Consider the following 10,835-nt stretch of genomic DNA (forward strand, 5'->3'; position numbering starts at 1 on the left):
CTCTAGTCTCCTTGACCTCCCCAGATTCCCAGCCTTATCTCTTCCTCTCCCAGGTTTGTCTCTCCCACTAGGCTCTGCTTAAATTTTCCTTCCCTATGAAACAATTTTTTCGGGCAGTAAGCTGGAGAAATTACTGGATTCATCTCATTTGTTTCCCATCCCTCAGAGATCACTAGCCTTTATTGTCTGATGCCCAATGTTTTAAAAAACTGTTATTTCATATATTTTATCTTTTTATATAGTTGTTTCAGGTGTGAGTGTAAATCCAATTCTTTTACTCCATCTTAGCCAAAAGACGGAGTCTTACCAGAACATGAAGATATTTCACATTTATCCAAGTAAGTTTCATACTTGTTTTCTCTGAGCTTCCAGACAAAATTGGGCAGCATTGCAGTTGCCAGACTCGGATGATTAGTGTTCATTAGCTACCAATCAACTGGATAATTGATTACAGACTACTTCAATCTACAACAGCAGACTACTCACTCTTCTCTAGCTCATGGGGAACATTCATCAAGGTAGACTATATTCTGGGCCATACAACACACCTCAACAAAAATCATACAAAGTATGCTCTCAGATTACATAACAGAAACCAGTAACAGAAAGATAGCTGGAAAAGTCCCCAAATATTTGGAAATTAAATGGCACACTTCTAAATAACACATTGTGTTATTTAGAAATCTTAAAAGAAATTTTAAGAAATCTTAAGAGAAATTTCAAAAATATTTTAAACAAAATGAAAATACAACTTATCAAAATTTTTGGGATGCAGTGAAAGCAGTACTTAGAGGGAAATTTATAGTATTTATACATATGTTAGAAAAGAAAAAAACCCCATCTATAATCAATATTCTAAGTTTCCACCTTAGGAAACTAGAGGAAGAAAAGCAGTATAAACCTATAATCAATAAAATTTAAAACAGGAGAGCAATAGAGAAAATTAACAAAACCAAAAGCCAGTTCTTTAAAAGATCAATAAGCCCTGGCCGGTGTGGCTCCGTTGGTTGAGTGTCTTGACCTATGCACAGAGAGGTAGCCCATTGGATTTCTGGTTAGGGCACCTGCCAGGGTTGTGGACTGGATCCCCAGTAGAGGATGTGCAGGAGGCAGCCTATCCATGTTTTGCTCTCACATCGATGTTTCTCTCTCTAAAAAAATAAATCAATAAAAACGTATTTTAAAAAATAAATAAAAGAGCATAGTCATTGCACATAAATTATACCTTAATAAAGTTGATTAAGAACAAGAGTTAAATGAAAGAATCAACAGAGACATAAATCTAGGCATTTGGAAGAAAAAGTAATGTTGATACAGTAAAGGTGATTTTAAACAAAATTTGTAATGTGCCATTCTCACCTCTCTTGTGCATTAGTTAAAAAAGAAACAGCTATATGAAACATTTCAGATACTATTTTCCAAGGTGATAGTCGGTGTGCTTTTAATAGAACAAAGAGATCACTTATTAAAAATTACTATTGGTGTTGAGAATTTTTTACATTTATTGGCTGTTTACTTTTTAAAAATTGCCTGTTTGTGAATTTTGCCAGTTTTCCTATTGGGTTTTTCCTCTTCGTTGTTTACAGGCCTCATGAGCCGGGGAGCTCCTGGGCGACGAGGCCTGTACCCCACCCAGTTCCTTCTCTGTCCCGAGCCCAGCACAGTGTTTCATGTTCCGTTCATGAAGTGTTTGTTAAAATGGAACTGAATGATCTTCATTTACTTTCATCACCCTTTGGAGACTTTAACACCATTACTTTTATTTTGCTGATGAACACAAGATGCAGAGGTTGAGTAATTTGAAGTCACAAAAACCGCGCAATTGGGATTGTAACCAGGCCTTCTGATTTTAAACCAAGGATTTGCTTAAATTGTCCTCCATTCCCTCCAGCGATGTTTGCCCAGACCCTGTCTTCTTTAGGGCACCAACTGAGTATTTTAAACGAATTTAAAATGAACCGAGACTAGGGCACAACGCGCCCCTTCCTTTCTTTCCCACGGTTGGAGAAAAGACGCCTCCGCTTCAACTTCCGCTTTGCGGCTCTTTTGGCCCCGGCGACTCGCCATTGCCCGCGGAGGCTTTCGCCAGCTGAGGCGATGGCGACCGGGCCTCCCGACTCGCAGCCGCGATTCGGCCAGTCCGTGAAGGGGCTGCTCACGGAGAAGGTGACCACCTGCGGGACTGACGTGATCGCCCTCACCAAGCAGGTGCTGAAGGGCTCCCGGAGCTCCGAGGTGAGCTGCGCGCCCACGCCCGGGCCTCCCACCCCGGCGGCTCCGGGCTTTCAGGGCCGTGGGAAGGGGTCGCGGTGCATCTTGGGGATTGTAGGCCGTGCATCGTGGCGGAGAGGAGGGCAGGTTCTGGGAAGTGTAGTCTTTGGGAGGCCTGGCCGGAGAGAGGGGGAACGACGAGGTGATGGGACTCTGTGCCTTAGAAAGCGGCGATTGTCTCGGGACGACGGATGACTTAGTGGCCCTCACCAGTTCCTCATTTGTTCCTCCGGGTTGTCTCAGTCCCTTCCGGCCCCCAAATTCCGCATGGTTTTGCCCTCGACCTCCCAGATTTCTTCCATCTGTCTGTTGTGCATCATCTGTCTGTGGATTTATTATTTTCTGATTTGTCTTTCTGGGAACGTTCTTGGTTTTCAGTTTGTCTTATTTATTTTTTAACGTTTCCTTTTTTAAAAGATTTTATCATATAAATATTTCCTTTATTTTTATGGTTAAAAAAATTTAAAATACGTTTATAATTTTCTTTATTTTTTATATTTCTTTAAAAGTAGCGTACTTTATTAAAAGAAACACTGGAAATATGGATTACTTTTCAGAAATGATCTTCATCTTCACTGACAGGTATCATGGAGAAACCAGATTTCTACACCAACTAATGGAAAATTAATTACTGATGAGTCTAGTTCCAAAACCTGAAAAAAGGACATGCATACACGTTAGGACTGATTCTACCCATTCAGTTAAAACATTCCCATTGCTGAACTATATTTGCTACTGAAATTCTAAAAATGCTCGTTTTCTTGGGTATTCTATTTTGTCAAAAGATTTAGTATTTGTTACATTATTTACATTAATTGATATTTACAAAGAGTGGAGAGACAACACTCTATAGTATGTAAGATCTTTATCTCTCTCTTTTTAAAAAAAATATATCTTTATTGATTTCAGAGAGAGGAAGGGAGAGGGGGAGAGAGAGAGAAACATCAATGCTGAGAGTCATTGATCGGCTGCCTCCTGCACGCCCCATACTGGGGATCGAGCCTGCAACCCGGGCATGTGCCCTGACCGGGAATCGAATCTTGAGCTCTGGATCCTAGGTCCATGCTCAACTGCTGAGCTGCGCCGACCAGGTTGTTTCATACATTTTGAATTAAAATGACCAAACAAATAAAACCTGTATAGGATCAATCCCCCCCATTTCAAATTTAGAGTTATATTTATATGTCAAGATGTCCAAGTGCACAAGCTTCTGTAGAACCTCCAATTTCATTATGAAAGCTTCCTCAACACAATAGAGGATTTAATTTTACTCTGACTTGTTTAAACAACACTAGGAGGTTGGCACATTTTAAAGTTAACATGTGTTATTGTTATAAAAACAGACTGCGATTGATGGTGACCCCTCGCATTTGTTTAGTGACTGACTGAGATCATCCAGGCTCCTGACTTTATACTCATTACTGTTGGATAATTTGAACTTGACTGTTCAACATGCATCTACTAGGACCTAGGGGATGATCAGGGAATGCAAAAATAGCAAATTCTAAGCAGATGATTTTGCTGCCTTTACCAATTCTGGTACAAGGATTAATTGAAGTTAAAGAGGAAAGCTATTAGCAAAAATAAAATTAGGGAGTGAGTTATCTGTGGATTTCACTTACATTAGAACTGACCCCTCCTTATTGGAGGCTAACGAGACTGGACCATGACTTGTAGGTCTTTGCTTTTCATCACTGAGTATTCCGTGCCAATCTCTGGCTTGCAGACTTTGTTGAGCAATCAGCTGACGAGATCAGTATTTTCATTTCTTTTAAAAAAGTGTTTTTGAGAGTACATTTATTAAAACTGGGGACAGTGAAACAAGGAAGGGCTTAGGATAGAAAAAGCAATAGAAGAGCCTAGGCAGGGTTGCTTTGGCTCTCTAGAAATGTTATAGGAAAGAGACGAGCCTAGGCGGGGCTCACTGAGAAATTAGAGAAAAGGGGGCCTTGGAGACAGGTTCAGGGGGTTAGCCTGGGATGAGCTGCCGTTGCCCATTGCTCCCTGGTTGCAAGCCTGTGGGGTCCTTTAGAGTTAAACTCTAAGGAGATGCACACCTGAGAGGGAAGAAGAGGGGGAAGGGAAAGGCACTGGCCTGCTCCCTGGAGGGGGAGCATGCACTGAACTTTATCTTTTTACTGAATCTCTTACACAGTACTTATTATGTACTCTATTTCCTTTTTCTGTAGTTGCTCACATATTTTTGCCATTTCCTTTAGTAGGCTGTGAGGTTATTGGAGTGTCTTACTGATTTTCAATCTTTCTCAACCCAAAGAGCATTGCTTCTCCCTTCAGCAGACTCCACATAGGTATTTTGTTTGAACTAACAATTCCCATATTTAAAACATTCATTCCACAGCATTCATTTAATAAATATTTAGAGTATTGAGTATTTGCTGTGTGTCAGGAGACAACACAAAGTCCCTGTACTCAGGAAACTTACATTTTAGTGAACAAACAAATGAGACACACAAAAAAATCAGATGGTTATAAATGCTATGAATAAAAATGAAGCTGGGAATAGAGAGTGACGAAAGGGTTTACGGAAGTAGGTTGGTCAGGGAAGGGCTCTCTGAGAATGTGATATTTGAGCAGACACCAGAATGAAGCGAGGGAGAAAGCCATGTGGGCATGTGGAAGCAGAGAGCTCCAAGGAAGGAGCAAATGCCAGGCCTTACGATGGAGATGTGCACAAGGAATGCACAGAGGCCAGTTTGGCTGGTGCAAAGTGAGGGAAACTTGTGCCCACAGCACGGTGGATGCTGTGACTGATGTGCTCCTCTGCACACCTGCCCTTCCGCTCCTCCAGGTGAATTGTGTGCTTGGTGGGGCGCCTTTTTGTTTTTTCCTAAACCTGTGTGAAGCACTTAGGCTTGTTATTGAAACTACATTATTTAATAAGGAAAACAATGAAATGTGAGTGCAAAAAAAAGAGGGTTGCTATTACTATGAAAACTAAGTTGAAATCAGAAATACTTGCTGAAGGTGAGTGCTAAGACAAACTGCTTTTGGGTTAATTATGAGCAAGACAATGGTAAAAGCCCGGGGCAAAAATCCTAGAAATCTGAAAAGACTCAGTACTCAAAAGAAACCGAAGCCAGAAATCTTAGATCATATTTTATGTGTGTGGTTGGTTTATGTAAGAAAATGATGCGCAATCCCAGAAAATACATCTATCATCAGAGGAAAGGCCTTGGCCCTACATTACAACAGCTAGCTCCTGCATTCCAGGCCATCACAAGTTGCCCAAACTCTATCTTCTAAAAGTCTCTCATCTCCTCCCCTCCCCCCCTTTTTTTTACTGCCACTTCTGTGGTTCAGGCCGCTGATTGCTTCTTAGAATGCTGCAGGGTTCTCCTAACCAACCTCTCTGCCTTTAGTGCCCCCTCTAGTCCATTTTGCTTACCACACTTCTAAAATGGTAATCTGATCATGCCACTTTTCTGTAAAATTACAGTTACGAGGAATTCTAAACCCCAACCTGTAGGTCTCAGCTTAGAAGACGCTTCTTTTAGGAAGCTCTCCCTGAACACTTACTGTAATGGGTTAGACACATTCCCCTCCCCCACGGCCATGTTCTCAAGGCATCCAGTGCTTCCCTGTCAGCACTTCCCACAGGTATTATAGTGCCGGAGTCCCCTTTGTAACCTCAGATTGTGAGCCCCGTTAGGACGGTGACTGTGTCTCTTACTGGCATATCATAGGAATTTAATGAGCATTTGTTGAATGACTGAATTAAGATTCCATTAGAACCCTTTTTTCTGCCACCAGTTTGTCAGTTACCATACCCCTTATATAGGAGTCTGGAGTTTGCTACCCAGGAGGGAACAGGCACTCTCCTACATTGTAAAGTGGGAATTCAAATGGTATAACTGTAATGGAAGGGGAATTTGGCAATGTGTAGCAAAATTAAAACCCTCTGATCTAGCTGCCACAATTATGATTCTGTGAGTTTATCCCAAAGACATATAGGTACTTTTTTGTAGCACTGCTCGTAACAGCAAAAGACTGGAAACAGTCCCAAAGTCCACATACTCTTATGGGACTTTGAGTATTCTTACAGGACATCTATCCAGTGGGGTGCTGTGCAGCCGCAAAAGCAGTGCAGAGACTCAATGACAATGCTGCAGATCCAACTAAGTGTATGTTGTCAAGTGAAAAGAGCAGGATGTGGAAGAGGGCACATAGTAGGCTACCTTTTAAGTAAGGGGAGGGACAGGGATGGAAAATCTTATTTTATTGTTTTGATTTTAGAAGCATATAAGGGTTTATTAATTTTATTATTATTTATTTATTTAAAAAATATATCTTTATTGCTTTCAGAGAGAGGAAGGGCGAGAGAGAGAGAGAATCATTGATCGGCTGCCTCTGCATGACCCCCCACCCCCGCGCTGGGGATCGAGACTGCAACATGGGCATGTGTCCTGACCAGGAATCGAACCTCGATTTCCTGGATCATAGGTCGATGCTCAACTGCTGAGCCACACCAGCTGGGCAAGGTTTATTAATTTTAAAACTTAAAAAGAAAAATAAATAAAAGTTGCCGTGAGCGAAGGAATCTGGTGGCTGTAGCAGTGCTCCTCCTGTTCCTGGTTAACTTGAAGTCATGGGTCCCCTTTTTACCAGAATCTCTCTGACTCAAGGAAACAGGGAAGGTTGGTAGGACACACATAATAGCAGTTCCCTCTACATGGCTGGACTTAATGTCTGCCAAGATCAGGGTGCGACAATAGGCCAGAAACCTCTGTTAGATGATCTTTTTTTGCCTCTCAGTGCTGCGTCCCATCTCTTTGACCACAGGCCACTCAGCTGAGTCAGCTCAGGGCCCAGCGATCACTGAACTCACTAAAATCTGCCTCCACGTTTCTCCTTTCTTTTCTTTTCCCTGTCCCCATCTTTCCATCCTTCATGTGGTGGGTTTTCCACTTTACGTCCTGAGCTTCTTCCCAGGCCTTTCCCGTCCTCTCTGCAGCTCTCATTCCACTTCTATAAATTTTTTAAAAATATGTTTTTAAATGACTTTTAGAGTGAGGGGACAGGAGAGGGAGAGAGAGAGAAACATCGATGTGAGAGAGAAATTGACTCGGCGACCTTTCAGTGCCCGGGACAGCGCTCAGCCGCCTGAGCCACACCAGCCAGGGCCCGGTCTGCTTCTGAACAGCTGCGTTCCTTCTGTCCTTTTCAGCCCTACCCTACGCCCTGCCCCCTCGCTCCTCTCAAACCACCCCAAATCTCAGATTTGCCTTGAAAGAATCAGAAGGCAGGTTCTCAATGGGCTTGTGGAGCCAGAGGTGTTTTGGTGTTTTTTTTGCAAACTTCTTGCAGCACTAGACTGATACGCTGTGCAGAGAGCTCAGCAGCTGTGGAGCACTGGGTTTCTCAGGCAGTGGCCTTTGGAATAGGTGTCAAGCCCATGCCAGAGCCGCTACAGTGACAATGAAATGGATTTTTAATGCAAACAAATGAGACATTGTCCTCCATTACATTTAGAGTGTTTGTAGTTGTGTGGGAGAGTGTAGGGAGGAGAGAGGGCAGGGGTATAGCAGCTGCAGAGAGATTGCAGGAAGTTTGGAAATGTTGAATATTACCATTTTTTCTCTCTTCCAGCTGCTAGGTCAGGCAGCTCGAAACATGGTACTACAGGAAGATGCCATCTTGCACTCAGAAGATGTAAGAAGCCATTTCTTGTATGGTTTGGGTTTTCTATACATAGTTTGTGGGCTACAGGGAAGTGAAATGTTCTATTTCTCTCTTCTTTTTAATGCAGAGTTTAAGGAAAATGGCAATAATAACAACACATCTTCAATACCAGTGAGTATGTCCTCTCTGCTGCCTGCTTGCTACAAACTCAGCTGCTGCTTTTTGCTTTGGTGCTTCAGCTCTTTTTCCTCTGGAGGCAGGAGTTGGGAGTACAGGTGGGGTCGGTCAAGGATGAGTTCCCTCTGGAAAAGACGCCTGAGATTGCAGAAAGTGGGATAAGGGGTGAGGTCAGGAGCAGGGACCACCTTTTGTGAGTCTTCCTGTGTTAATTTGAGGGCTTCTGAGAAGAAGAGACTGTAAACCCCATAAGGGAGGGCTCATGCCAGGACCATGCTGGCACAGTGCTTGGCACCCAGTAGGCACTTAATTAGTATTTGTTGTCTGTGCTCGAGCTTTTTCCTGGGGAGTCAACTCCAGTGGGGAGTCAAGTGTAAATGTGACCTGTATCCTACATTCCCACATGTAGCCCAGCCCTAGCTACGTGTAAATCATCCAGGAGATTTTGAAATGTAAAGACACCTTCTCCACCTGCCCCCTCTCTATAATTTTGGATAATATTATAATTTAATTGGCTTTTCATCTTATTTTGTTTTATATTTTGTGTAGTAGATCTTAAACTTATGTACCTACTGGAAATGTACGCTTGGGAATTTAACTCTTGATATTTAAATAGCTAGATGTTTATTCTTTGGGTATATACATATTGGGTATATGACCATTTGACTCCACATACTCTGCAAACTGAATTTCAGTCATGCATGTAGTTTATTGGACCACATCCCCCACTGTATGATAGAATATTGTTACCTCTTTAGGTTTAGAATCCATCTTTTCAGCAGCTCTGCATTCATATAGTGAACGGGTTCAATAGCACAAACTTAGGATAGGATGGACAGAAACAAAGACTGTGACATAAGCTAGAAATGAGTTCTGCCTGTATATATCTGCCCATAAATAACTTCTACTAGTTCACTGAGTTTTCCTACATTTATTTTCCTCCTTCCTTTCCTGGTTTAGGCAAGAAGCTATTCAGAAGAAGTAAGTAACCCCATAGATAAGGGGAGTGGGTGGCCAGCTGAAGCAGGCGAGAGGGAATTATACTGCTGGGCCTAGGATTAGTGCAAAACTCTGGTTGACAGATGCCCTTAAATTGACATATGCTCTGGGATAGCTTATTTGGGACATAAAGAATACAGTGTATTTCAAAGGCGTGTCAAAGGTGTGCACTACTAGTAAAGGCTTTCTTAAAGCCACAGGGTGTAGAGACCAACCTTAAGAAAACTTTTTACATTGGTGATAATCTTTAAGTAGAGTAAATGTGCCAAAGTCATTAAACAGCCTTGTTTTCTTTTTAGTGGATTAAATCTGTCCCTTGCAATATTGTTTATACTACTAATTGGCTTTACAAACCTTTTCTTCATTGTTTAAAAACTTCTGGGATCCTAGTAGGCCAATACACATTTTGATTTAGCTTTAACAGTTAATTTACATGTTAAAGTACAAATAATTAGCAGAGATGTCTTTATTGCTCATTCTAGATAAACGTTCTCTCTAATTTCTAGTGTTGAGCAGTCATCGGATCTACAGGACCAGCTGAATCATCTGTTGAAATAGAACAGCTTATAAGAAGGCTTTGCCTGATGCTGAGGAGAAAACATCTATCACAACCTTTGTGCTATGGGTTTGATTTTCCATTTTCTTCCCCAGAAGTTGTTAGGAAATATTTGTGATGATGTACAGTTTCTCCAGAAAAGAAGCTAGGGGGTTGAATTTTGGAAGTACTTCTTGAGTCAGACTAACCCATGCTCTTCTTTGAATTTTTAAGTTGCTCTATTAGTTTGATATGAAAGCAAAATGAAAAGATGTCTAATTTTCTCCCATAGAAGTTTAATGTCAAAAGCCATATTGTCTAAATGTGATATTTAAACAAGCACTGAGTAGTGTTTTAAATTCAGAAATAGAGCTTCTATTGTGAGCATGGAAGAATGGTTAATATCTTTTTTAAAGAATTTTTTCTTTATAAATACAGGAATTATTTTCATTTTCTGGTCACAGAATGGTGATAGGTATAACTGTTTTCTAGTAACTTGGGAGATACTTATTTTATTTATTATAGCAAATACCTAAATGATAATTAGGCAAATTGCATCATATCTGGCCAGCTGCAAACTCCTGCCTTGACCTGCATTCCTAGGGTTTCTTTGTTGTTGTGAATCTTGATTATGTGGCCTTGGGTTCATTTTGTAATATTGCTAGTAATCAGCAAATTCACTTGTATGATATTGCCAAATGCGAAGGCAGTTGAATTACTGTGAGTGATTGCGGTGGAGGGTTGTGCCATGGGGATAAACCTTATGTTCGTAGACATTTACTTATATTCATTGAATTCATCTTGTTAAATGGCATTACCATTGTCTATAGTTAAGTCTGAATGTCTTTAACTTTGTTTGAATTTAAAATGGGACTATTTCCTGTTCCAGTTCAGTTCTCAATTTACTAAGGGGTTGGGAGAAAGCTGATATAAGAAAATAAAGTTTTGCCCTGGCCGGCGTGGCTCAGTTGGTTGTGTCCTCTCATGCACCGAAAGGTCTGGTTCAATTCCTGGTCAGGGCACATGCCTGAGCTGCGGGCTCCATCCCAAATAGAGGGCGCACAGAGGCAGCTGATAGATGTTTCATGGATGTTTCTCTCCCTCCCTCTCCCTTCCTCTCTCTCTTAAAAAAAAAAGTCAATGAAAACATGTTTTTAAAAGACAAAGCTTTTACTGGAAGAAAAAAAATGAGTCCAATTTAATTCATATTATA

The 10,835-nt window shown here is 41.3% G+C and overlaps 1 protein-coding gene across 2 annotated transcripts; it reads left to right on the top strand.

The window, feature by feature from the left end:
• The first annotated feature begins 1,953 nt into the window (after window positions 1-1,953).
• BORCS7 (BLOC-1 related complex subunit 7) lies at window positions 1,954-10,589 on the top strand. 2 transcript variants are annotated; one of them, XM_081157924.1, is made up of 5 exons: window positions 1,954-2,235; window positions 7,879-7,941; window positions 8,039-8,082; window positions 9,049-9,069; window positions 9,594-10,589. In XM_081157924.1, the coding sequence occupies exons 1-5, from the start codon at window positions 2,098-2,100 to the stop codon at window positions 9,643-9,645; spliced, it is 318 nt and encodes a 105-aa protein (XP_081014050.1). In that variant the 5' UTR covers window positions 1,954-2,097; the 3' UTR covers window positions 9,646-10,589. The 2 variants fall into 2 exon arrangements, with proteins under 2 accessions (XP_081014050.1, XP_081014049.1); XM_081157923.1 differs by lacking the exon at window positions 9,049-9,069 and having other exon boundaries at window positions 2,034-2,235.
• Window positions 10,590-10,835: the final 246 nt, after the last annotated feature.

The sequence above is a fragment of the Miniopterus schreibersii genome (genome assembly GCF_964146895.1).
Source record: "Miniopterus schreibersii genome assembly, chromosome: 14".
NCBI lineage: Eukaryota > Metazoa > Chordata > Mammalia > Chiroptera > Miniopteridae > Miniopterus > Miniopterus schreibersii.